This window comes from Plecotus auritus (genome assembly GCF_963455305.1).
Source record: "Plecotus auritus genome assembly, chromosome: 9".
Classification (NCBI taxonomy): Eukaryota; Metazoa; Chordata; class Mammalia; order Chiroptera; family Vespertilionidae; genus Plecotus; species Plecotus auritus.
The window spans coordinates 138458775-138486486 of record NC_137783.1 but is presented as its reverse complement, the minus strand read 5'-3'; the positions used below and the strand labels follow the sequence as shown (position 1 = coordinate 138486486).

Sequence of the window (27712 nt, the reverse complement as noted above, 5' to 3'; positions counted from 1 at the left end):
TACTCGATCAGAGCACATATCTGTGTTGCGGGTCCCATCCCTGGTTGAGGCACATATGGAAGGCAACCAACGGATGTTTCTCTGTCTCTCACTCTTTCTCCCTCTCAGTTTTAAAAATCTTTTTTTTTTTAAAAGTTCACTGTTGTTCAGCTAATATTTGAGCTGCCTAGTATTATTATTTATCATTTTTTGTTTTTTTTTTATCATTTTATACGAAACGAAGATTGGCCCTAGCCAGTTCAACTCAGTGGTTAGAGCATTGGCCCAAGGACAGAAGGGTCACGGGTTCGATTCTGGTCCAGGGCATGTACCTCGGTTGCAGGCTCTATCCCTGGCCCTGGTTTTGGTCCAAGCACATGCAGGAGGCAACCAGTTGATGTCTCTCTTTCACATTGATGTTTCCCCTCTCTCTGTTGCTCCCCCTCCCTTCTACTCTTCCATTCTCTCTCAAAATCAGTGGTAAAAAAAAATATCCTCAGGTGAGGATTAAAAAAAAAAAAGAAACAGATTTGAGTGACTTGCCTATATGCCTCTCTCTATATATATACATATACATACATACATATATATATATATATGACTTGGTTTTATTATTCAGATCCTCTGTATTTTTGTTTATATCTACTTGAGTGCTCAAAAAGGTATGTTGTGTCTTCAGGTATATTTTTGTTCTTATCAAGCTCTGCTAGTATCTCTAGGAATTTTTGCTTCATGTATTTTTTTATTGCTATATTGCTAATGTATAAAGGTTTATGGCCCTGGCTGGTCGGCCATTGTAAATATTTCTCTCTTTTCTGCATCCAGCGCGGCTAGAGAGCGGTCAGGTTCCTGAGTAGGGGCTGCTGGGGATTGAGAAAATGAAAGAGACAGACACAGAGATGGAAGGAAAAAGCTGGGGCCAGGTGGGACCACTGTCCTCTGATGGAGAGACAGGGACCCAGAGCCAATACAGCCAGTTTATTTTATACAGCAAAACCCAGGAAGTTTTACTAAAGGTCAAGACAAAGGTGACTATGTGCATTCCTGGGTGGGCAGGAGTCGTATTTATTCCTGGTGCTTGGCTGGATTTAGATAAGGAAACCCACCCCCTGGCACCTAGGGTGAAGGTCCAGCTGACAACACTCCTGCCTCTGGCAAGGTGTGTTTCTAGGTGGCTCTACCAGCGCCACTGGATTCAGCTGACAATAATTAAAGAAATGCTCATGTGCCTTCCCAGGAGCTCTCTACAGGTGATCAAATGGGTTAAGATTCTCAGTCAAGGGCGTGTACCTGGTTGCAAGTTTGATCCCTGTCCCTGGTCAGGGTTCCCTGTTCAGGGTACCTGTGGGAGCCAACCAATTGATGTGCCTGTCTCTCTGTCTCTCCCTCTCTTTCTCCCTCCCTCCCTCCCTCCCTCCCTCCTCTCCTCTCTCTTCCTTGCCCTCCCTCCCTCCCTTCCACTATTTTTAAAAATCTGTGGAAAAGATATCCTTGGGTAAGGATTAACAAAACAAAAACAAAAACTTATAGCTGTTACATTTTTCAGAGATTATCACTACTCAGTGTCCCTTTTCATCTCATTTCATAACTTTTGACCTGGAATTCCGTTATAAATACTTCTGCTTTCTTTTTGTCCTTTTTCTTTCCTCTTCCTCTTTTTTTAAACTGAGTATATCTGCTTATTTCTTTACTTTTAAATTTTCTTTGTAACTCTTCGGTATGAAGATGATTTCAGTTTTTAAACTTTGGTGTTTCTCATTTGTCTACAAAGAACTTTCTAAATGGAATAAAGGATCTTTGTATTTTAATAATAACTCTGATGCCTGAAGTGGGGAAATGACTGTTTTGTTCAGTTTGCACTTGAACTTAACTATTTTGTCTTGTTAACTGTTTCAAATTTACAATATTAAGCTTTTTATTTATTTATTTTTTACATGAATATTCTTAGCTATATATTTTCTAATTTTGCTTCTCCTCTATTCTTTCTTCTCTTCCTTTGGGACTCTAATTACACGTTAGACCTCTCCCTGTGTCCTCATGAGGTACCCTCATGTCTCATTTTATACCTGATGCCATGGGATGATTTAATACTTTAAATACTGCCCTTTCTCTCTCAAAAGTGTCCCAAAGGTGTATAGTATTTGTTTTGTGTTTCTTGTATGTTTGGTCTCTATTTTCTATCCTTTTGCCTCTCTGTACATTATTCTGGATATATTATCTTTCGGCCCTTTCAATATTGTATCTTCTGTTGGTCTAATTTGTTAGACTCAACCATTGATTTCTTCATTTAGTGTTTTTAGTTCTAGAATTTCTGTTTGGTTCCTTTTATACTTCCTAGTTCTCCATTAAATTCTTTTTTTTTTTTAAATATATATATTTTTTATTGATTTCTTACAGAGAGGAAGGGAGAGAGATAGAGAGTCAGAAACGTCGATGAGCCCTAACTGGTTTGGCTCAGTGGATAGAGCGTCGGCCTGCGGACTGAAGGGTCCCAGGTTCGATTCTGGTCAAGGGCATGTACCTTGGTTGCGGGCACATCCCCAGTGGGGAGTGTGCACGAGGCAGCTGAATCGATGTTTCTCTCTCATCGATGTTTCTAACTCTCTATACCTCTCCTTTCCTCTCTGTAAAAAATCAATAAAATATATTAAAAAAAAAAAAAAAAGAAACGTCGATGAGAGAGAAACATCGATCAGCTGCCTCCTGCACACCTCCCACTGGGGATGTGCCTGCAACCAAGGTACATGCCCTTGACCGGAATCGAACCCGGGACCCTTGAGTCCGCAGGCCGACGCTCTATCCATTGAGCCAAACCGGTTAGGGCTCCATTAAATTCTTAAGTTTATGCTTTATGTAATTGAATATATTAAGCGTAGTAATTTAGAGTCTGTGTCTGATAACTATTAATATGTTTCTAATTTCTAATGTCTGTGTGATCTGTTGGAATTTTGTTATTTGGGTTTATCTCCATGAATGCCAAGTTTATTTTAATATGTGCCAGATATCTATCTATCTATCTATATAAAAGGCTAAGCGACTGTCCCACTGGCTGGTAGGTATGATGCGCACTGACCACCAGGGGGCAGATGCTCAATGCAGGATTTGCCAAGCAGTGGTGACTTGGTGGCGGCGATTCTCGTGTAATGCACCCTGGAACCAGAGAGGAAGGACCCCGATTCTGGGGTGCATCACCAGAGAAGAGAACTGCCCTCTCGCAATCTGGGACCCCTTGGGGGATGTCAGAGAGCTGGTTTTGGCCCGATCCCCGCAGGCCAGGCCGAGGGATCCCACCTGCCAGAGGGACCCTGCTCACTCTGCAGACATAGCGCTGCCCTAGGTGCAGCTGGTGGGGGAGGGGCCACGGGAGGTTGGCTCCAGGACGTGTCTGGCCCTTCTTGCTCAGTCCCACCCTGCTGGCCACCTTCTACTTAATTTCCTTTCAATGTGCACGAATCCGTGCACCGGAGTAAACATTAGCCTGACTAGCATAGCTCTGTAATTGAGCATTGACCTATGAACCAGGAGGTCATGGTTTGATTCCCGGTCAGGGCACATGCTTGATCTCCAATGGGATGCTGCAGGAGATAGCTTGATCTGATTGCAGTTATAAGGGTATATACAAATAAAAGTATTTATTGAGCTGTCTACCTAAGAGTTTTGCATTTCATTGCATGTAAGTTATATCTCAGTAAAGAATAAGGGATTATGGTTTTTTATATATATACTTGTACTCATTACTTCCTATTTCAACTCTCCTTTTGTCTACACCTTTCCTTTAAAACCAGCTTTCCCCCTCAGCCGGTTTGGCTCAGTGGATAGAGTGTCCGCCTGCAGACTGAAGGATCCCAGGTTCAATTCCAGTCAAAGGCACATGCCTGGATTGTGGACTCCATCCCTAGTAGGGGGCATGCAGGAGGTGGCTAATCAATGATTCTCTCTCATCATTGATGTTTCTATCTCTCTCTCCCTCTCCTTTCCTCTCTGAAATCAATAAAAATATTTTTTAAAAAAGATACTTTTAGCCGAAACCGGTTTGGCTCAGTGGATAGAGTGTCGGCCTGCGGACTGAAGGGTCCTGGGTTCGATTCCGGTCAAGGGCATGTACCTTGGTTGCGGGCACATCCCCAGTGGGAGGTATGCAGGAGGCAGCTGATCGATGTTTCTCTCTCATTGATGTTTCTAGCTCTCTATCCCTCTCCCTTCCTCTCTGTAAAATATCAATAAAATATATTTTTAAAAAAAGATTTTTTAAAAACCAGCTTTCTTTCTGGCTTCCCTGTTTTTTTGTTAATTGAAACCCTGTTAAACTTTTTGCAGTCAGTCCTTAAATCCTTTAACACGTTAAGCGCCCTGTCAGTCACCGATGACTGACACTATACTTCCCGTCCAGAAGACAGAACAGGCTGGGCGCTTAACGTGTTAAAATATCTCCCATCCATACTGTTTCCAAATCATTGTAACTAAAGTGTTAGCCTTGCCCACAAGTCTGAATTATTGCCAAGAACCTAATTGGTTTTCCTGCTTTTCATACTCAAAGCTATTATACAACATGTCAGCAAAGCTGTGTTTCTAAAGCAGCATTCAGATGATACTACTACTCTGTTATTTCCTCAAAAGCCTACTAAGTACAGATCAGGCTCTAGCATTGCATTTAAGACTCTCATGGTCTGGCCCCAACCAGTCATACTACTTCCCCATCCATACACAATCCTCTGAAAAACTGGAATACTTTATCATTCTAAAGCCATTTGATCCCTGTTGCTTTAAACCTCTTTGTTCATGTTCTTCTCTCCCTAAATGCTTTCTTCCTCATGTCAGCTCCACTTCACACTATTCAACCTGAGGGTGTTATGACGAGCTTCAAGAAATCCATGAACCCCTTGCAAATGTTCCCATATATGTGCATTTTTTTTCTGGAGAAAGGGCTTATCTTGCCATCAGATTCTCAAAAAAAGTCCATAAACCTTCCTAAAGTTAAACTGATTTAGTGGCCTTTTGAAGGAATGTAAATTAATTAATTTTATGCTTTAACAAAGTTTTTGTCTCAGTAAAACTTAGTTCTTAATATGCTGGGTAATAACACATTTTTAATACTTACGTTGTATTTAAAGCTCAAAGATTCAGATTCAGATAAAATGTCTTGTCATTCATTTTTTAGGTCTTTAGATTTAGCTCTTTGTGTAGAATTTATTTTCCTCAAAAGATATTATCATAATTTTTTTCACTTTGGCTCTTTAGTTAGAGGGGAATTTTTTCTCCTTCCTGCATGACTAGTCATACAGCTCGTAATACTATCTCTGTATGCTTTGATGTAGCTATCCCTTTTAAAAGATATTAGTCACATTTTAAAGCATTTTTTCTGTTTTAGATTCCCATAGGCAATGGAAACTGATCTCAATTCCCAGGACAGAAAGGACCTGGACAAGTTCATTAAATTTTTTGCCCTCAAGGTAATATCCATTCTCTTGAGCCTAGAACTGTTGGAAATAACTTCCGTGCTTTTCCCTTTTTGGAAATACAGCATAACAGCTTGCAGCTTACCCATTCTGATGGATACTCTATCTGCTGTAAACTAAACTGTGAAGTTTGGGGGTGGTACTGGGGGTGTAACTAAAAAGTAGCTTCCAATTTTCCACAGCTACTTGTTAAAAAAAAATTTTTTTTTGCAAGGCTGTTTGCAGAAATGTCAAACTATTATGCCAGGTTATTGGCACAGTATGTTCCCTTGGGGTAGGAACAAAGACTGTGGACCGGAATGGATAGCCTTTTGGGCATCTTTCCCTAAACATCACACAACTGAAATGTCTTTCATTTATTGTTCCATTCTGGTGAATGAGGAATTAAAACTGAATTTTGAATGCTTTAGAAGTTATATTTTTCTAAATCTAAAAATTATTTCCACTTCTATCACTCCTCCCCTCAAGCATTGCCATGTAAGAACAATTTACGCAGTAGATGCTGGTTGTAAAATTAGTTGGAAGACTTTTGCCATATGGGCCAAAAGATAGGAATAATTGTGGAATCCTTGGTTTAAATCTACTAGGATTACATAAGTGTATGGCAATGAATATTTACACCAACTGTTGGACTTGTTTCTTTATGAAAGTCAGAGCCACCATGTGCAACTTCCTTCTGCTATGTGAGAACATCGCAGGTTCTAAGTCTCAAACTAATTCCTCTAATTGGTTGACACTGTGTCTTTGGGAATATTTACAGTATGCTTTTTGTATAGTGTTTTTTCTATCTGTTCTTGAACATTTTGAGTTTCTAAAGTATAGTTATAATTATTGGCATCTTTTAAAACCTGCTTTGTAAGGGTTTTAATCCTGATTGGGAAGCAAACCAATTTAAGATTTTTTCATCTTAGATTTTTTTTGATATTTATTTATTTATTTATTTTTAGACTGTTCAAGTGATTGTCCAGGCTCGACTTGGCGAGAAGATTTGTACTCGTTCATCTTCATCCCCAACGGGTTCAGACTGGGTAAAATTCCTATTCTTTGCTAAGGGGTATACTGCGGTGTTTGTTACAAGGAATCACAGTGCAGTAATAAGGGATACTGTTTATAGTATTACTAAAGCATAACATTAAAATATCTAATTCCATTTGATCCATTCACTTGGAAAGTATGTTTTTCATTGAATGTTAGTCCTGGATTTGGTTCTTGGCTTTCTGCTGCTTTAGGTGAAAAGCTTAGTCTTTAGAAAAAAAAATATCTTGTTACTAATTTTTGTCCTAGGTCATTAGCAGTTTCAAGTTGAGCTTTGGAGCTTTGATGCAGGATACCTCTTATGGGGAAAGAAAAAGTGAATGAATGTCCTTAACCGGTCAAAGCAGTGCCGGCATTACCCAGCATACAGTCTGACTGCTTTATGTTTCTATAATGCTTTCTGTGAGTGATAAGTCCTTTTTGTTTTCCAGTTCAATTTAGCAATCAAAGACATCCCAGAGGTTACACATGAAGCAAAGAAGGCACTGGCAGGGCAGCTGCCCGCCGTCGGGAGATCTATGTGTGTGGAGATCTCACTCAAGACTTCTGAGGTAAGGCTGTGGCTAGGATGGGTCTTAACTTGACACTCAAATCTCTTCACACTCTGGTTCTAACTCAGCCCTATTCCTGCACCTTCCCTCTGTGAACTTCTCTCATCATTCTCTAAGAAGGTCATGTTTTTTGTACTTTTTCTTCCAACCACCTGGAATATAGGCTCATCACCCGCATCTTTGTATATATCATCTATATATGACATGTTTCTACTTATCCTCAAGACTCACATGCTCTAGAAAATCTTCCCCTTCTAGAGGGAGAGGTAACTGTTTTAGACTTCCCATGTACTTTGTATTCATTTCTAGAGTAGAACTTGCTGTATTGTGATTTTTTTGTTTTTTTGTTTGTTTGTTTCGCTTACCTTATTCCACATTAGGATTGAGGCAGGTATTGTTACTTGTGTGTATATTAATCTATTTCCACTATAAGATTGTGAGGCTTCATGGTATAATGAAAAACAGATAAGAGTTTGGAGCTACACAGACCCAAGTTCAGGTCTCAGCTGAGTGACTTTGGCCAAATTACTTAACCCCATCCCCACCAACACCACCTAACTAATACAACACTTCCCAGTGTTGCAGGGCTACAATATTTTCATTTAATCCTTATTTGTAAAGAGGCTAACATGACATAGTAGGCAATTATTACATCTTTCTATTCATACTTTACACTTTTATTCTGGAGTTCAGCAGCTATGCCACATCTTATTTATCTTTGTAGTTCTTCAAGTTCTTTCTGAAATGAGGCAGCATATAAACAAATAATCATCTCTGTGCCTAATATAGTGCCTGGGATAGCATGTAGAAAGCTCTCAATGAATTTTGTTGAATGAATATTGTCAATATTTATTTCATGAAAACCTTAGAAACAAATAAAACAAAACTTCCTGTTCTTTATTGAATTGCCAGTTTAGTACACTATAATTTATTTATTTTTTAGTGATTCATAGGGAGTCCAAAAGAAATCCCTTGAATAATTCTTTCCTCTCCGAGACATCGTGAAATCTGACTGTAAACTATTCTGAGAAATCACACCAACTTATTTTGGGTACTTCCTATTATCCATCCCTTGTTTTTTGTTTTTTTTTGGGGGGGGTGGGTTAGGGGCAATGATTCAAATTTATTACATCATTTATTTTATTTTACTTTATTTTTTAATATATTTTATTGATTTTTTACAGAGAGGAAAGGAGAGGGATAGAGAGTTAGAAACATCGATGAGAGAGAAACATCGATCAGCTGCCTCCTGCACACTCCCTACTGGGTATGTGCCCGCAACCAAGGTACATGCTTTGACCGGAATCGAACCTGGGACCCTTGAGTCCGCAGGCCGACTCTCTATCTACTGAGCCAAACTGGTTAGGGCTATTGCATCATTTAGAAACAACAGTATAATGAAAAGGATGTATATTAAGGGCACATATTTAATTTTGATCTAGAGCAAATACAGTTCTCTATTCCATAAAGTAACCCACACTTACTCTCAAACGTAAAAGAATGCCCTCTTCCAACGGATTAGTAAAAAGGTTACTTATGTGACTATCCTTCTCACTAAGTGACTCATAGGAGTGTTACAGGGTTGAGGGATTCTGGCTTTGGTCTTTTCTTTTTCTTACCTACTCAGTAAGGCTAAATCTGTTCAGAGTAACACAGAGAGAGACTGAACAGTTTGGCTAAAGACATCAGATAACTAAAAAGATTTGAGTAAGGAGCTTGTTAGATATCTTTAGTTGTAGGTGTCACCTGAAAATACCCCTATAGAATTGGAGGGAAAGGCTCTCTTCATTCATGGGAAGTGTTGGCCTTACTGAAGAACCATTTGGATATACATAGCAAAAGTCTTCAAAGCATGAATACTTTTTTTTAAAAAATATATTTTATTGATTTTTTTTACAGAGAGGAAGGGAGAGGGATAGAGAGTTAGAAACATCAATGAGAGAGAGACATCCATCAGCTGCCTCCTGCACAGCCCCCATTGGGGATGTGCCCGCAAGCAAGGTACATGCCCTTGACTGGAATCGAACCCGGGACCCTTCAGTCCACAGTCCGACGCTCTATCCACTGAGCCAAACCAGTTAGGGCATGAATACTTTTTTATCTAGAATTCTACTTCTAGAAATTTGCCTTAAGAAATAAATTCAGCCGAAACCGGTTTGGCTCAGTGGTAGAGCGTCGGCCTGCGGACTGAAAGGTCCCAGGTTCGATTCCGGTCAAGGGCATGTACCTTGGTTGCGGGCATGTCCCCAGTGGGGGGTGTGCAGGAGGCAGCTGATCGATGTTTCTCTCTCATCGATGTTTCTAACTCTCTATCCCTCTCCCTTCCTCTCTGTAAAAAAATCAATAAAATATATTAAAAAAAAAAAAAAAAAAAAAAAAAAAAAAAGAAATAAATTCAATGTATGTGCAAAGTTTTATTCTCAAGGCTATTTATTTATCATAATGTTGTTTGTAGTAGTGAAAAATTAGAAACAACCTGTATGTCCAAATATGGGGGGACTGATTGGATAAAATGATAGTCATGTTTTGAAATACTATGCCATTATTTAAAATAATGCAAAATTTTTAATAAGTATAATTCTATGTTATATTTATTAATAAAATAGGTGATAAAAATAGTATATATGGTCTGATTTCACTCTTAGAAAAGTGGCTGATTGGATTATAAATTACCTTTTTTTTTCTTTTTTGCTTAGTTATACTTTTCTAATATGTTTTATAGTGACTATATAGTACTTTGTAATAAGAAAAGATAACTTTTAAAAATCAAATAAAATTGAAATATCTTTCATTTGTCCCATCTATAGGGAGATTCCATGGAACTAGAAATTTGGTGTCTTGAAATGAATGAAAAGTAAGTTCTCTATCTTAGGTTCCTTGGTTGTGGTGGCTGAGGATAAAGCAGATGACATCATGTGAAAGACTGGGCTTTGTTATCAGCCATGGAGGGTGTTCTGCTAACTTAACAAAACCAGTAGAGCTTTGCTCTAATGCTCATGCTTGGCTTCCAGCCCTAGCACAGAGATGACCTTCAGCGGGAGCATTAGTCCAGAGAGACTCAGACATCACAGGGAAAGAAGCAAAGAGAAAGCTGAAAGGGTTTGTTGTTTTCCCAGAGTACAGATAGTTCTCTGATTAAATCCCTAGGGAGCTCTTGTAACATGACTACTCTATTTTGTCTGTTTTCTGTGTGGCAGACATCCAATGAGCTTTCCCCTCTCTACTCCTTCTTATACAGTGTTGGTCATAGATCGGGAATGCATGTTATTCCCCTTCTGTATTTTCTTCTTTCAAGGCAGATTAGCTTACCTCCTGCCTGAAGTTTCACTTTTCAAGAAGGTTATACATATAGAAAAATAAAGGAAAAAGCAACACATCAAGAGAAAATTTTTTGTAATAAAAACATGTAGTATGGGATTTTTTTGGTAAAAATAGCAAGTGCCAGGTTATAGTCCAAAATTTTAGTACCAAACAGATGTGTAGAGGTAAACAGCTCATCAGGTGGTACATTGAAATTGTGATTGCACCTTCATTAGTGTAATTGCAACATTGAATTACTGTTTTGATTTTATTTTTTAATATATTTTTATTGATTTTAGAGAGGGAGAGAGAGATAGAAACAACAGTGATGAGAGATAATCACTGATCAGCTGCCTATTGCACACCACCTACTGGGGATCGAGCCCACAACCTGGGCATGTTCCCTGACCGGGAATCAAACTGTGACCTCCTGGTTCGACGCTCAACCATTAAGCCATACTGGCTGGGCTACTGTTTTTAATTGTGTTGCTTTATTTTTTAGAATGATAACTGCTTCAAAGCTAGAAAAACATATTGGGTGCCTATTGCTGCCCGTCTGCCTGTGTCCAGTACATGAGAAAGCGCAACTTTGGTTTATTGACTTATTTCAACAATCTGTTGGTAAACTGACAAATTACACCTTTACTTCAGAGCATCTGTTAATAATTAATTTTATACATTTCTAGTGCGTAATTTGCAATCATCTCTGTTGGCTGTCATACTCTGAATAGTGTATTTGGACTGCAAAGCAGTTTATATTCTATCAGAAATTATGATAATGCTAACCGGTTAAGCTTGGTCAATAGATGGAACATAACTGATATCTCTATAGCCATTGCATTTCTTTTCTTTGTTTTATGTTAGTTGAAGAGAGAGTGCTGATAGTGTCTGTGTGCTCCACAGGTGTGATAAAGAAATAAAAGTTTCCTACACTGTGTACAACAGACTGTCGTTGCTGCTGAAGTCTCTCCTGGCTATAACGAGGGTGACACCGGCTTATAGACTCTCCAGGAAACAAGGACATGAATATGTCATATTATACAGGTAAACAGCTCATCTCCTTAACTCACTGTCCGCCTCATCACTTTGCACATTGTCTGATGCACATTCAGGGATTATTTATATTCTGTGATAAATTTTTGAATAGATGGTTGGTTGGATAATTGATGCTATAGCTTTACTATGATTGTCTATCCATCTTTTCTTACGAACTCAGCTACCACGTTCTTTGTCCTTTTGTTTGTACACAGTAATGATTCCTATGTATTGGATTTTGAGGTTCTACTTACAGGACCTCAGAGCAGGGAAAGGAGCTTAAGACTTTAAAAAATAGACTATCCTGCCCTGGCCGGTGTGGCTCAGTTGGTTGAGCACTGCACTGAGAGGATGCCAATTTGATTCCAGGTCAGGTCACATGTCCAGAAGAGGGTGTGTGCAGGAGGCAGCTGATTGGTGCTTCTCTCTCAATGATGTTGCTCTCCTCTTCCTTCCTCTATCTAAAATCAATAACATTTTAAAAAAACAACACACATAAAAACAGTCTAGCCTGAGCAGATTCTAGCCTTCTATATTCCAGAATTAAAATAAAACTTTTTTTCTAACAAACTGCTAATTCAATTTGTTTTTATTTTATTTTAATTTTTTGACAATATAATTTTATTGATTTCAGAGAGGAAGGGAGAGGGAAAGAGGAAGAAACATCAATGATGAGAGTGAATCATTGATTGGCTGCCACCTATGGGGGATCGAGCCTGCAACCCGAGCATGTGCCCTTGACCGGAATCGAACCTGGGATCTTTCAGTTCCCAGGCCGACGCTCTATCCACTGAGCCAAATCTCCTAGGGCTGAGTGCTTTTTTAATGTAAGCATTGTCCTAGGTCCAAGGAAGAACTATACAGAGGCCCTGCCCTATGGCTGTTTCTAATCTAATGGGGAAAACAGTTTAGTACATTATGAGTACATGCGTAATTTAATAAAAAGCAGGACTTGAAAACTGCATAGCAGTCTCAGGAAAAAAGTACTGGGAGAACATAGAGAGGGAACATTTGTTCTGGCTGGGAGATGTAAGACAGGCTTCATGGAGGAAGTGGCCTTCAAGCTAGACTTTGAGGCAGAGAGAATTTCAGCAGATAGAAGTGAGGGAGGTAATTTTTCCAGGTGGGGACTACAACAGATGCAACGCATAGAAATGGGGGTGAGGTATGTACTGTATCACATTGTCTGATGGACCACAGTGGTGGTGTAGAGGATATGTAGGAAAGTGAGAGCAGAGCATGGAAAGCCAGGAGTCCCAAATCATCCTTTTTTCTTTTTTAATATATTTTATTGATTTTTTACAGAGAGGAAGGGAGAGGGAGAGCGAGTTAGAAACATCAATGAGAGAGAAACATCAATCAGCTGCCTCCTGCACACCCCCTACTGGGGACGTGCCTGCAACCAAGGTATATGTCCTTGACCGGAATCGAACCTGGGACCCTTGAATCCGCAGGCCGATTCTCTATCCACTGAGCCAAACCGGTTAGGGCAAGACCTTTTTTCATATTAGTGACCAACCATTGGTTTTTAGCCTTTGGCTTACATGTATAGAGCTGGTTTTGAAAGGAATTAGGATAGCAGGATGGAAAGACTAATGATTAGAGACTTAACTAGTTCTGTTGCAACAATATAGTACCTGAGAATAGTTATTAAGTCATTTCTTTCTAACTTTTTTAGCATTAATCTAGCACCCTCCCCATGTTTATTTTTCCAGGTAGAGAGAGGGAAGAAGAAACTTATATACCACTTAATTGTTCTTTTTCTCTCTCTTTTGTTGTTAATCCTTACCTGAGGATATTTTTTCCATTGATTTTTTTTAGAGAGAGTGGAAGGGAGGGAGGGGTGGCAAAGAGAGAGGAGAGAGAGAGAGAGAGAGAGAGAGAGAGACATATTGATTGTTTCCCACGTGCACTGTGACTGGGGTCGAACCTGCAACCCAGGTACGTGACCTTGACTAGGAATTGAACCCACGACCCTTTGGTGCATGGGTCAATGTGTGCCATGCCAGCCAAGGCTCTTTTTCTCATTTTTTAACCAGTCCTCTCACCATATACACCCCCTTGCCTGCAGCTTAATTAAGGTAGTAGCATTATTGCTCCTTTAGGAGAGGTGTTCATGTAGATAAGAAAATAAAAGTTTGTTTTATTTTGTTTCTAGGTGCTTGCTTTAGAGGCCATTAGAATAAAGAATCTGGTAACATATTTTTCTTTCTTCCCTGCAGGATATATTTTGGTGAAGTTCAGCTGAATGGCTTAGGAGAAGGTATGTATTAAGGTTGAAAAACATTTGTAGTGTTAAGAGCTCTCCTGACTTAAGAGATGGGCTTTGGTGCTGCCTGTAATAATATGCAGCTTATGATTTTAATATGTATGATACAAGTAAGGAAAAGACAGGTACGTGGTTCCAAGAGCCACTAGAGAGTGAATAATTTTCCCAAAGTTCCAATAACTCAGTATTGTTTCTTATTCTTTATACAATTGTCTATTTCCTAATTTTCTACAATGAGCATGTTAAATGTTTCTGATGAGCATCAATTGAAAAATTGGAAATGAAACCGAGAAAATCAGGAAACTGCAAAGCCCTGGCTCTTTTCCATACTCAGTTCTGGGGTGGCAGCTTGAGTGGGAGTGCAGTTACTTCATAAATTTCAGGTGTTTGTGACAAACTCCCGCTGCCCATTTGCTGTCTCTTTGGGCATGTGACAGTCCAGGCAGGGTTGGTTCGGACTTGCTAAAGCTTTAGGATTAACAAGGTTTTACCTCTTTAAAGGTAGTTTTCTCTGAAAATAGAGTGCTGTTTCCCTTGCTAATGTTAGATCAATATAGAAGTAATTGAAAGAAAAAATAACACACACATGAAATTGAGGCACTCAGGATGCTACATGGATAATGCCAGAGATGGTATAGGCTGAATGATTCAAGGAAAGAGACTGGGGGCAGTATCAGTATTCTCTGGGGAGGAAACTAATTCTTTATCTCTTCTCCTAGGTTTCCAGACAGTTCGTGTTGGGACAGTGGGCACCCCTGTGGGCACTATCACTCTTTCTTGTGCTTACAGAATTAACTTGGCATTCATGTCCACAAGGTGAGGAAAGAGCATTGGAATCCAAAAGAACTCTTTCAAAAATATTAATGTTTCTTTTGCCCAAACTCCATAGCTAAGCCTGCTGTTCAGCTTTGCCATTGCTGAAATCAGTTCCCTTCTGAAGAATAAAATCAAGAGAGAGCCCAGTTTCATTGGAAAATCTTATTGCGTGTCCTAGAATCAACAATGTGGAGATGGTGGTTTATATTTTGGGATGCTATAGTTAAGGGTCTGGTGGTTCCTGCTAATAGATATTAGGTGCGGGGCCCTCTGAGGACTTCAAGGAGCTGGCAAGGCATTCTAACAAGTACTGCAATCTGCATATTGTGTTACAGGCAATTTGAGAGGACCCCACCTATCATGGGGATTATCATTGATCACTTTGTGGACCGTCCCTATCCCAGCTCCTCGCCCATGCACCCCTGCAATTACAGGTGAGGAATGTGAAAGGCACTTTCCCATACTGCAGCTAGCAGAAGCATCCATCTGGCACAGGTACACAGGGCACCTTTATCAGCACTCACTAATGGGCCTGGGGCCCTGATGGAGACACCACATGGAGAGAAATGGAATGGCTAGCTTCCTTTTTTGCTGCTGCCTATAAGGTTCACCCAAACTTGGGATATACAGAATGTCTCACAAAATTCTTGAACATGTTGAATCTTTTTTTTTTTTTTTTAATATATTTTATTGATATTTCACAGAGAGGAAGGGAGAGGGATAGAGAGCTAGAAACATCGATGAGAGAGAGACATCGATCAGCCGCCTCCTGCACACCTCCCACTGGGAATGTGCTCGCAACCAAGGTACATGCCCTTGACCGGAATCGAACCCGGGACCTTTCAGTCCACAGGCCGACGCTCTATCCACTGAGCCAAACCGGTTTTGGCAACATGTTGAATCTTGACAGTAGTGATTTGACTTAGAGACAAGAGTGGCACCAAAACCGGTTTGGCTCAGTGGATAGAGCGTCGGCCTGTGGACTGAGGGGTCCCGGGTTCGATTCCGGTCAAGGGCATGTACCTTGGTTGCGGGCACATCCCCAGTGGGGGGTGTGCAGGAGGCGGCTGATCGATGTCTCTCTCTCATCGATGTTTCTAGCTCTCTATCCCTCTCCCTTCCTCTCTGTGAAATATCAATAAAATATATATATTAAAAAAAAAGAGTGGCAGTAATTTGTGGACTGTCTTTTGCAAATCAAATGGTTTTTAGGTTACCATTGGCACAATTCAGTTATTCATGAGAATCAAATATCTTCAGGCCTAGTTCCCAGAAAAGAGTTCTAGAATTCTCTAGAGGTTGGAATAGATGTGTATCAGGAAGGATACTGTCTTTATGTGAAGGACTTCTGAAATTGGGTAAGTTTGTCTTTGGAGTCTAGACTTTTGTTTTACTGTAGTCTGTTGCTGACAGTTCTTTGATCCCAACACTGGCCAGGCTTAAGCAGATATTCTCAAATGATATATCAAGTAAGATGTTTGGGTTACAAAATAAAAGCCATTGTCAACCTCTTAGATGCTACTCTCTGGAAAGTGAAAGTTAGGCACAAAAGCTAATTTAATGTGTGTGAAAGACATTACAGAATCCACAGATCACTGTTATTTCTGTTGTCCCAATTTAGAGTTAAAGATGGGCCTGGCTGGCATAGCTCAGGGGTTGAGCATCGACCTATGAACCAAGAGGTCAAGGTTCGATTCCCGGTCAGGGCACATGCCTAGGTTGCAGGCTTAATCCCCAGTGTGGGGCGTGCAGGAGGCAGCTGATCAATGATTCTCTCTCATCATTGATGTTTCTATATTTTTCTCCTTCTCCCTTCCTCTCTGATATCAATAAAAATATATATTAAATAATAATAAAAATATAAAGTTACCTAGACGGTTTGGTTTGAAATTATGAAGGACTCAGCAGAGCTCTCTTGCTGAACTCTTATGAACTCTGCCAAAAACAAACTTGCATCTCTTTGTGTCCTTTCTAAAATCGATAGCCATCCCCATAAAATTCATAATTTCCTTTCCCCTCACTATAGAACCGCTGGTGAGGACACTGGAGTAACATATCCTTCTGTGGAAGATTCTCAAGAAGTGTGTACCACCTCTTTCTCCACCTCACCTCCATCCCAGGTAGGGGGAACAGGTTCTGGGGTGGTGGTAGTTATTTGGCACATATGGGCCTAAGGAAATGGTGTCAAAATTTAGAGAGTTTATGTTGGTGGTGGTGGTGATTGTTTCAAGGGGTTCTTTTATACGGTGAAGAAGAGCCTTCTTAATCCAGCAGGTAATATTGCAGTAACCATTCTTAACCCATATTACATGTAACCTTACCTTCCCGGGGACATCTTAAAATTCCCTAGAAAAATCAGTCACAGAATTCCCTATGCATTCTGATACCAGAGAGATACTCTAACCTAACCTTGTTAATTTGGAGCTACTTCTCGTTTGAAGTGGTAAATATGGTTCCCAATAACGAAGTACAGAACGAGCCAATAATATTTAGCATATTTTAGCATTTTGCCAGTTAGAAACGAGCAGTCCAGTTTTTCTTTTAATTTTTTAAATTTATAAAATGTTTTATTGATTTCAAAGAGAGGAAGGGAGAGGGAAAGAAACACCAATATGATAAGAGAGCATCATTGATCAGCTGCCTCTCCTGCACACCCCCTACTGGGGATCCAGCCGGCAACCCAGGCATGTGCCCTGACTGGGAATTGAACTGTGACCTCCTGGTTCATGGGTCGATGCTCAACCACTGAGTCACACCAGCCTGGCAGTGTAGTTTTTCTTAATAGTTGACAGATTTTTGCCTATCTGCATTTTTTTATCTGAACATTTTTAACCATTTACTTTTCCACTTGAGTCCATCTTCAGTGTCAAACTGAATTTCAATAAAACAAAGACTTAAAACAGTGTTCTCAGATTCCCAAGAGGAAGCAACTGTGTGGCCTTGTTGTGTAATGTACATGGAACTGAGACTGCTTCCGCTAAGGAATCATTTTTGCCAGCTGGCTGAATTTCAGGGCACATTTCTTTCCTTCCATCCCAAGTCTTTCATCTTCTGCCTCATTCATTGCCTGCAGATCCCTGCTTTGCCTGCCCAGCATCTCTTTTCCGTATCTTTTGACTTTCACATTAGACAGTTTCTTCTAGACCAATTCAGTTCTACTTTCCTTTAAACTGGGCCCAAATAATCACCATCTTATTTTGGGGGCCCAACAAACTAATTTAACTATCCATAAGTGTTTATTTTCTTTGGTTTTTAAACTAAGAAAAAATTTAAGTCCATCCTGGGTTGTTAGGAGATATTGGATTAGAATTATGTTTCTAAGCTGTTCCAGAAGTAGAAGTTAGGCACAAAAGCTAATTTAATGTGTGTGAAGGACATTACAGAATCCACGAGTCACTTATTTCTGTTGTCCCAATTTAGAGTTAAAGAGGGGCCTTATTATAAAGTTGCCTAGATGATTTGGTTTGGGGATATTATTATTCCTCTCTACACATCAATCTATGTAGGCATGAGTGCTCTGGGGGTAGCTTCTGGTATGCTTACTGACATAGAGCAATACTGACCAAAAAAGGAGAGGAAAGCCCACTTTCTTAATAGTGCACATTAATGGAAGCAGATTACTTTTTAGATAATGAAATGTGAATATGTCAAGTTTAATGTTCTTTGAAGTTTTGTTTTATAAGTGATAAATTCATAAACAATAAAGTTGTGACTTGGGAGATATGAGGGATGTGAAGCTGGGCATGAACAAATCAGTTTGTCTGTCTGATAGGGAATTTCACCCAGCTCCAAAAATAAAGGGAAGTTAAGTCGTTTCTGCACGGGATGTTTGCATAAAAGTTTGTTGACCTGTGTAAGGAGAACCTATCTTTTTTCATGGTATCAGTTGCCTGTTGTGTCTTGTCACAGTTTAAAAGTAGATCACATCAAGATCTTATCAATACTGAGCACCCCATGCGTGAGCCCTATTCCTATCCCTGAACACCTCTAATCAAGGTTGGTGCAATTTGGTGTAGAAATACTCATTTTGAACAGAGAGAGAGAAAAATCATTTGCCATCAGGTTTCCTCATTCCTGTAAATACTGAAATAGTTTCTTCCTTGGTTTAACTTAGGGAATTGCATAATTGTTCAACAACTTCTATTTGAGCTTTTGCTAAAGTCCAATAAATACATGTTAATGTAATGTTTGTTTCACCAACAAAATAAGGATCATGTTGTCATTTGAGCCAAGAAATAGTTATCAGTTGTGATCCTGAACCTGCTATTGTGACTTAAGGTCCTACTTTCAATTCTAAGCATTAAATAGCTAGTTGGTGAGACTCATTAAAGATGGAACAGCAAGACCCAAATATAAGAATAAGAATACACATGCACACACACACTCAGCCCTATGCCTACATCTGTACATTCTAACTCATCTTCCCTGGAATGATGTAGGAAAGTGCAGCTGGGTAACTGGGTATTTTAAAGTTTCCATCAACAAGGGTCAACTTTCCCCCCGCTCAAAGGTCAACTTTTTAAACCTGTCTCTGAAGATTCTGAGTCCCCAGAAAAAGTCATTCTAACATTTTAACCTGTTCCTTGTTCACCCTGAGTACACCATTTGGCTGCTCTTGGGCCCTTCCTATTGGCGGCCGATCTCTGATATCCTCTTGACTAAAGACAGACTAATGCTTGGTGCAGGGTTCTCTGTTTTGCCAAGTCATTCCAGCTTGACTCAGCTGTGTTTTCCACCTGCTCATCAGGGAGACACGCATGCAATGGAGCACCCTGGGTAAACATCTCCTCAGATGGTTCCAGCCGTCCTTTTGGGAAGGCAGTCATGCAGCTTTCTCCCCGCTTCACGCCTGACCTCCATTGTGCATTTTAGCCTCTGTTGCTACTGCCCCTTTGGAGTTTTTTCACTTCTTTCTCAAGTCCCTTTTCTTTTTTCTTCTCTTGTTTCTCCTGTCTCTGTTTGTATCTGTGCACAGTGTGTGTTTACTGTTACAAAGGCACATTTTCAGACCCCTACTCCTGTGGTGACGGATACCCTGAGGGTCCCCATGGCAGGACTGGCCTTTTCCCATCAAGTGAGTCCACTGGGAAGAAGGGGATAAATTAGATGGCATCTTTTTATTTAAAAACTGTAAATAAAGTACAGGATATCGCTATTTAAATGTCCCCAAGTGTTCTGTGGGTTATTTTGAGGCTTGGTAATTGATTTTTAACAGGACATAGCCATAGCAAGAGCAGCCCAAAATAGGGTTTTTCAGTTGCCCCCTCCCAATGATGTGAAAAATACATGGAGTTATTTATATCTTCTTTCCAAATAAACAATCCAAGAGTGGTATTCTTTCTTTTTCAACAAAAATAGGAACCCTCCCATGCCCAGAGGTGAGGGGAGGGTGTGATTAGAGAAACACCTTCTGTTCCGAAGGGACCTCAAGGACGAAGGAGAAAATAGAATGACCTGAGAAAAACTGATGACTTTGGCTACAAGTTCTGCCCCAGCTTGTGCTCCACAGACCTGCTGGGCTGGACACAGAAACAGCTGAGAAAAGGGTGTGGCAAGGGAGTCATTGAGGCCTTTGTAAGGCCACAGAGCTTGGAACCTCAGTCTACTGCAAACAAGTCTGTTTTTTTTTTTTTTTTTTTTTTTTCATCTAAAAAGAAATGTCCTGGTCTGTCCTTAACCCTTACATCAGGCCCCTCGTACCCTGAGGATGTAGGCTGGGATCCATTCCTTCCCTTTCTTCTGATCTTGATCATTAGTCACGCTCCAGGATTGCCCGTTTTTTCCTCCTCTTTTCCTCTGCCCTTCTTTGTTTTTCTCTTGCTTAGCTCTCAAGCTCTCGCCTTTCCTATCAGCCTGCTGCCCTGGGCGTTGGATCAGCTGACCTGGCTTATCCAGTAGTGTTTGCAGCTGGCTTAAACACCACACATCCTCATCAGGTATCTTTAAAGATGGGGCAGACCCTGGGAGTTCCCTTGCTGCCTCCCTGCCCTGAGGCAGTTGCGGGGCTTCTTGAGATACCAGTTTCATTCTTCTAAGTGTTTGGAAGCAAAGCTCTTCTGTGACTTAGGAGAACTAATGTGTCTCTGAGAGGAAGGGGCCTCTTAAACTTCAGAAAAGAAAGAAGAGCTTCTCCCTCTTTCCTTTTCCTTCTGTAGTCATTGCCCTGCATGTCTCCCATTAACTGAGTACCAGGGAGGATAAAGAGCCAGGGTTTCCTGCTCAGTAGAGGGCAGCATTGGTGATGGAGAAACTCAGACACAGATACTATCATGCTAGGCCAGGGGTGGGCAAACTTTTTGACTCGAGGGCCACAATGGGTTCTTAAACTGGACCGGAGGGCCGGAACAAAAGCGTGGATGGAGTGTTTGTGTGAACTAATATAAATTCAAAGTAAAGGAGCGGAGGGGAGAGCAAGAGAACCGGATAGAACAGCCGGATCCGGCCCGCAGGCCGTAGTTTGCCCAAGGCTGTGCTAGGCCATGAGTGTCTTCTGCCTGAGGCTGCCACAATTCACTGTATTTTTCCGTTTTCCCCTAAAGCTCCTGGTTCCAGGGAAGGAAGGTGGGGTACCTCTTGCTCCCAACCAGCCTGCCCACGGTGCCCAGGCTGATCAGGAGAGATTGGCAACCTACACCCCTTCTGACGGGGCCCACTGTGCTGCCACACCTTCTAGCAGGTGAGTTCCTGCCTTGCCTCTGCTGATGCTCAGGCCAGGGAGGGACAGGTCTTCTCTGAAACTTTCTTTGGTAGAAAGTGGCTTTCAGCATTGGCTCAGGCTTGGCTTCTGGGCCCCAAGTATGCATTCCTTTAAGTTCCCGATAAGAATCTTGTATTGCAGCTGGTATGTAAGGAAGTTGGCCATGCTTCACTACTAACAGTAAACAGAAGGGGCTTGGCTCTTACCACCTTCATCCAGTGAGGGGGGTTTTCAGATGTTTTTCTTTTACCCAAGATTTATTTTCGTGGATTCGGTCTTTATTGTTTCCTGAGGACCAGACAGGGTGTTTACCGTGAATCTGAGCCATGTGCATCTGTGATGGTGGTCAGTATTGCTTTTCTTTTTCTGCTACGTGAGTGCTTCATGGAGATCATTTAGAAAACTATTTTTTCTCATTAAATATTTAAAAAAAATCTTTTGTCTTTTCTCAGTTGCAGCAGTTGATACATTCTGTGAAATTTAAATGATACATTGATTAGATAGGAAATGAAAGTTTTCATAATCCCACCTTAAAAGATCCCCACTGTTACCTCCTTTGAAAAGAGGAGAGGGTTTCAGAAGAATTAAGTAACTTGCCTAAGAGCAGTTAGCTTGCAAAGTGGCTGGCACAAGCCTCGCTAGGCTCCTCGGACTTAAGTCCTGCTCACTCTTTCCATGACACGCGGAGCTCTCCCGTGGGGAGATGAGGCTGTCTTGATCTGACCTGCCCTCCCTTGACTGGAAGTCCCCAGAGGTAATGACGTTGATTGCCCTGCCACATCCTAAATGAACTTTTGGGTAATAGAAATTCCTGGTTTTTGTTTTGTTTTTTTCATTCCCACGGTAGAGTGGTGGGAAGGGAATTGTTTGGGAAGGTCAAATTTTTGCACCATCCATCAGGAAGAATTACTTTCATTCCTGACTTCCCAAACTTCCATCCTCTTATCCCTCTCCCTGTTAGATAATCAAAGGAAGATCCTGTTAGTCCTTTTACACTCTAGTTTTTGAGCCTCGACTCCTGGGATTAAAGACAGGACCCTGTACAGGAGGGTTTTTTTTTTTGTTGTTTTTTTTTAATATATTTTATTGATTTTTTACAGAGAGGAAGGGAGAGGAATAGAGAGCTAGAAACATCGATGAGAGAGAAACATCGATCAGCTGCCTCCTGCACACCTCCCACTGGGGATGTGCCCGCAACCAAGGTACATGCCCTTGATCGGAATCAAACCTGGGACCCTTCAGTCCGCAGGCCGAAGCTCTATCCACTGAGCCAAACTGGTTAGGGCTGTACAGGAGGTTTTTAAATGCAGAGCACAGGCCTTTCCTAAGTCCTCCTGTTGGCTGGAGCCAGAGGCCACTTGGAGTTTACAGCCCTCGCCCCACCTTGAACCCCTGCTTTTGGTCAAAAGAGCTTTCCTAGCCTCTGCTGCTCGCAGGGCTGCGGCTGCTGGTCTGGCAGCCACAATATGGGTCCTTGTTTCTCTGCTTGGAGCGCCCACTCATCCAGGACCCAGCATCAGACTGGAGGGCTGCAGAGGGGTCAGTGGGAACAGCGATACTGAATGTATCCTTGACCGGAGGGATGTTTCGGGGTGCAGGAAGGGCAGGATAAGGAGCACCAAGGACCCCAGCTCCGGGGATTTGTCGTGGGTTAAAAAGCTCTGGCTCTATAGACAGTTAAATTTGAGACTCTTGACTTGGAATAATGTTCCTTGTGAGGTAAGGTTTAAACTTCAACATTGTGCTATACCATCTTATTGTATTTTTAGATAACTAAGCAAAACAAAAATAAAGAGATGGAAAGCAGCTAAAATCTTGAATCTGTTCTCTGTAATTAATATTTAAATTACAATTTTGGGGAGCTGTTTGCCTATATGTATGATTGCTATATGCATGGTGACTGAAGCTTATTGGTATTTCATAGAAGCTTTACACAATTGTAACACTGAATTTTGTTCACATATGCATAGTTTTAGTTGTTCCAGGAAATGTTTCCCTCTGCTCTCACCTTAGAAGGCAGGGTGACAGTGAAAGTGGCCAGACCACATAGTGCCGTTTCCCACTGAGTGGGTGGGTGGGGCAATTCCCACCCTAGGCTGCAGCCCACAGAGGGTGGATTCATGGGGAACCAAGGAGGCTCTGCTGTGGGCTGGGAATGAGTACCAACATTACATTTCTTTTCCAGCGAGGACACTGAAACCGTATCGAACAGTAGTGAGGGACGGGCCTCTCCCCATGATGTCTTGGAGACCATCTTTGCCCGAAAAGTGGGGGCTTTTGTCAACAAACCCATCAACCAGGTGATTTTTCTGCCATTGCCACCTGTGAGCCACGTCTGAGTGAGGCCTTACAGGCGGGTCTGTTAACTTGGGATTTGTGCAGCCACTGACATTATGTTTGAATTGTATATGTGTGTGTGAGAATTTTTGTGAAGGGTGTTAATAACCTGTGATACCCTCCGGAAGTTAAGAACTATTGTAGGTGGTAGGCACAGCACCAGTTGTCTGACTGGTGGTGTCAGACCAAGCCTGGGTTCAGCAACCTCGGTACTTGGGTTCTGGCTAGGAAAGAATTCAGAGCCAAGACCCAAACTATAAGAGAACATTTATTGGGTAAATTACAGAGGTAGAAAAATAAGTCGTTTTTAGTAGAAAATGGGCTTAGGAAACAAATTATGGAGATAAAGGAAGGGCCCTTGGAGCTTGGGAGTGAGGAAGCCAATGGTAACGTGCATGGGGGGCGGAAGAGAAAGGGAAAGGCCCCAGCGGCTGTGCACTGTGTTCCTTCAGTCCTAGGAGTTTTAAGGGTGGAGATTTTAGGGGAGGGCCCAGGGGAAGATCTCAATAAAATATTCAGTAGCTTTCCAGGTGTCCATTCAGGGTTGTGGTTTCCACTGATTGATTGTCCAAACCAAGGTGGCGGCCGGGGGGGGGAGGGGGGCTCATTTAAAAAATATATATATATATTTTATTGACTTTAGAGAGGAAGGGAGAGGGAGAGAAACATCAATGATGAGAGAGAATCATTGATTGGCTGCCTCTTGCATGCTTCCTGCTGGGAATTAAGCCCACTACCCAGGCATGTGCCCTTACCAGGAATCTCGAATCGTGACCTCATGGTTCATAGGTTGGTGTTCTACCACTGAGCCACACTGTGCAGGGGCGGGTGTCATTATTCAGTGATGCTGGTCCCCACGTCCTCTGTGGCTGGTTTTGTTGCTTATCTGGGCCTGGAGTTAAAATACAGCTGAGGCCTAGATGTTATCTCTAGGGAGGAAAGGTCAGGGGGTCCAAACCTCCAGACCAGCAATATGCTAGGGGAGGAAAAGTCACCTTGGGGGTAAGGGTCCCACCCTACAATTGATTGTCCATTGCTAGGTACCTGGGGTTTTCCACCCTGATGACCTTCTGTATCCCTCCTCTGCTCACGTCTGTCTAAGACTTCCTACAACATATTGTTCTGTGATCTTTTAAGCCTCCCATAGTAGAGGGAGGCTAGACACCATTCAGTACAAACACAGTGCACTTAAGTATCTGCCTCTGAAACTGGACAACCATTGGTCCTACATGCCTGTCACTACTTGAGCCAATTAAGTGGAGACACGGTTGAATTATACATGAGCATTTATTCCAATAATGCTGGCTGTATTGGAGGGCAGCGGATCATCGACGAAAATCTGCTCTGCACACCCCCCCCTCCCTTAAGTCAGCTGCTTATATTGGGTGGGACAAAGATTATTATATGGGCAAAAGGAATAAGAGTGAGTGGGGAAATAGGCAAAGCAAGCTGGGACGGGACTCTGTTGTTCGGACAACAAGGTTGTTAATCTTTTCATAATAGGAAGTTCTTGAATGAGAATGGACTGAATTCCAGGGTTGACTCCCAGGTCCAAGGTTGACTCCCTGGGGCAAGGTTGACTCCCAGTCCCAGGGCATACAACTCCCAACGAGATTAGAATGTGCTTTCTTTAGTCAGAACAAAACAATCACAGTTAACAGAGCATGGTTAATATTTCTTATTTTCTTACTAGAGGTCTGTTGCACAAAATACATGCACTCAGGGGGGTCCCTCAGCCCAGCCTGCGCCCTCTCGTAGTCTGGGAGCCCTTGGGGAGCGGGCCTAAGCTGTCAGTCAGGCATCCTTAGTGCTGCTGTTGAGGTGGGAGAGGCTCCCGCCACCACTACTGGCCGCTGCACTTGCCTGCTGTGAGCCCCGCTTCTGGCTGAGTGTTTCTCCCCCTGTGGGAGCACACTGAGTACCAGGGGGCAGCTCCTGCATTGAGCGTCTGCCCCCTGGTGGTCAGTGTGCATCATAGTGACCAGTAGTCCGTGGCTCAGTCAATTTGCATATTAGCCTTTTATTATATAGGATAACTAAAACTAGTCCCCAATATTCTATCTCTGCCCTTAACACCTCGGCCTAACTCAGTAGGAGGTTCCTCTTTGGCTCTGCCATTGAACAGTTGTCACTGAGTTACTGTGGGTCAAGCTTCCAAAGCTGACGTCCTGAGGTCTTGGGAAGACCTAACCCCTGCTTATGCTGTGGGCCTGTGATGGGAGGTGGTGGAAATTGGGGGATTTCCAACCTGAACCTGAGGGGCAGTGCGGTCAACCTGGTGCGAACTTGTGGGCCTCCAGGCTTCTGGCAGCTTCTAGGGAAACATGGAAGCTGGGTGAGGTGCAGGCACTAATACTTTCTCCTGTGTCTTTTCAGGTGACATTGACGAGTTTGGACATACCCTTTGCCATGTTTGCTCCCAAGAATTTAGAACTGGAGGATGCTGATCCCATGGTGAGTCTAAAGTTTCCAATGAGATGGTATGGGAGTCATTGTCCTTCCTGGGCACACCACTGTTCCCAGACCATCAGCCCTGCCCGAGTCAGCATTGCTCTCTTACAGAACCCTCCATTGTTAACAGTAACTTGCCCCGAGTGCACAGAACCAGCCCCTTCCTCTGCTTTATCCTGAACCAGGTGAATCCTCCAGATTCCCCAGAGACTGAATCTCCTCTCCAGGGCAGCCTGCACTCTGATGGCTCCAGCGGTGGCAGCAGTGGCAATACCCATGATGACTTTGTCATGATCGACTTCGTAAGTTGCCTTCACCTTCCTTGACCTTGGCTGCCGCAGGGGAGATAAACCTAGAGGCATCCTTTGCACTCTAAGGGGACCTCCTTCACAGGGAGCAGATGGGCCCCCACTGGGCAGTGTATGTGGGAAACCTGCCCTCTTAGCCTGCTTGAAGATGTTTGGAGGCCAAAGAACAAGAAGACATTTTGTGCCATGTCTTTGATTGACATAATGCAATTCAGCTCTAAATGGAGATTTCCCAGTAGGTTCTATTCATGCCTGAATGGATAGCCCTGTGCTAAGGAAAGGAATTTAATGGAAGGTGACATAACTCTAACCAGGGAAGGGGAAAGATAGCAGGATTAGAATTCAGCTGTCCAGAAGAGAAAAGGTGTGGGACTTCTCCCTCTAAGATAACCTGGAGCAACCTTTTCTTTGATAATTTACTGGAAGGAAAGAGGGTTGTTCATTTCTGATTTTCCTCTATGGTCCATGGTAAGCTAAACTGAGTCTGGTCTTATTTTTTAAGAAACCGGCATTTTCTAAAGATGACATTCTTCCGATGGACTTGGGGACCTTCTATCGAGAATTTCAGAACCCCCCTCAGCTGAGCAGCCTCTCCATAGATATCGGGGCACAGTCCATGGCTGAGGACTTGGTATGGAAACCCCTTCCCCGACCCCATTTCATCCTCTGACCTTCCTTCCCCCTTGATGTCATTTCTGCTCCACAGACCTGAAAGTTTCTTCCTGTTATTACCCCCTCTCCCACACCTCCCATCTTCCCTGTAATAGGAAAGAGACACTGTTAGACCATTATCTTCTTTTTTTTTTCTTCATTATCTTCTTTTGATTGCACTTGAGATTTGCATTATGCCCGGCAGTCATTATCTTGAATTTGCTTGCACTCACTTCCTCCTTTTGCACGGGCTCAGCATTTCTTACACACTCCTGTTCCGAGCTTGGTGTCTTCTTGCTGATGCCAATGAGCCACGCTGCTCCAACAGCTCTCACCTTCAACTGTTCAGCTTGCCAGGCACATGCCAGGTGAACAGGGCAGAAGAATCCTAAGGTCCTGAGCATTGGTGCTCTTGCTCTCTCCTTAGAGAGCCATTCCTCAGCTAGTAGTGCTTCTGTTTAGCCAGATGTCCTGATACTGTCATTACCACATCTGATCTAGGGATTCTGTTTCCTGCCTTGCAATGCCAGGGAGTGCCCTGGACCGCCACACGCTTTGGGTGTCCAGTGCCACAAGATGTCAGGGTTCCTCTGCCTGAAGTGGGATATCTCCTCCAACATTGAAATTACAGGGATGACTCTAGAATAGGAATCTAGGAATCGCTGCCCTTGTTTTGCTATAAACAAAAACGTATGCTCAGTAGTAATGACAATGCAGTAATAATGTAATTATTATTAACACTTATCAAGGCTTAGGTGCCAAGCATTTTTCTAAGTGCCTTATACCATTCTTCAACAACCTAAGAGGTAGGCTGTCTTATCTCATTT

At 42.1% G+C, this 27712-nt stretch overlaps 1 protein-coding gene across 19 annotated transcripts in view; it reads left to right on the top strand.

Moving 5' to 3' along the window:
* Positions 1-27712, top strand: part of ATG13 (autophagy related 13) — a 33929-nt gene that overhangs the window by 2987 nt on the left and 3230 nt on the right. For 3 of the 19 annotated variants that reach the window (XM_080643121.1, XM_080643133.1, XM_080643132.1), the window contains 16 exons: positions 5348-5429; positions 6383-6463; positions 6902-7021; positions 9829-9875; positions 11225-11365; positions 13579-13619; positions 14345-14441; positions 14777-14875; positions 16468-16561; positions 19417-19515; positions 20267-20377; positions 20981-21117; positions 23324-23438; positions 25852-25929; positions 26112-26228; positions 26737-26865. In XM_080643121.1, the coding sequence (XP_080499247.1) occupies positions 5361-5429; positions 6383-6463; positions 6902-7021; positions 9829-9875; positions 11225-11365; positions 13579-13619; positions 14345-14441; positions 14777-14875; positions 16468-16561; positions 19417-19515; positions 20267-20377; positions 20981-21117; positions 23324-23438; positions 25852-25929; positions 26112-26228; positions 26737-26865 (1575 nt within the window). In that variant the 5' untranslated portion in view covers positions 5348-5360. The remainder of the gene's footprint in view (positions 1-5347; positions 5430-6382; positions 6464-6901; positions 7022-9828; positions 9876-11224; positions 11366-13578; positions 13620-14344; positions 14442-14776; positions 14876-16467; positions 16562-19416; positions 19516-20266; positions 20378-20980; positions 21118-23323; positions 23439-25851; positions 25930-26111; positions 26229-26736; positions 26866-27712) is intronic. The other 16 variants (XM_080643138.1, XM_080643136.1, XM_080643137.1 and 13 more) reach the window with 8 other exon arrangements.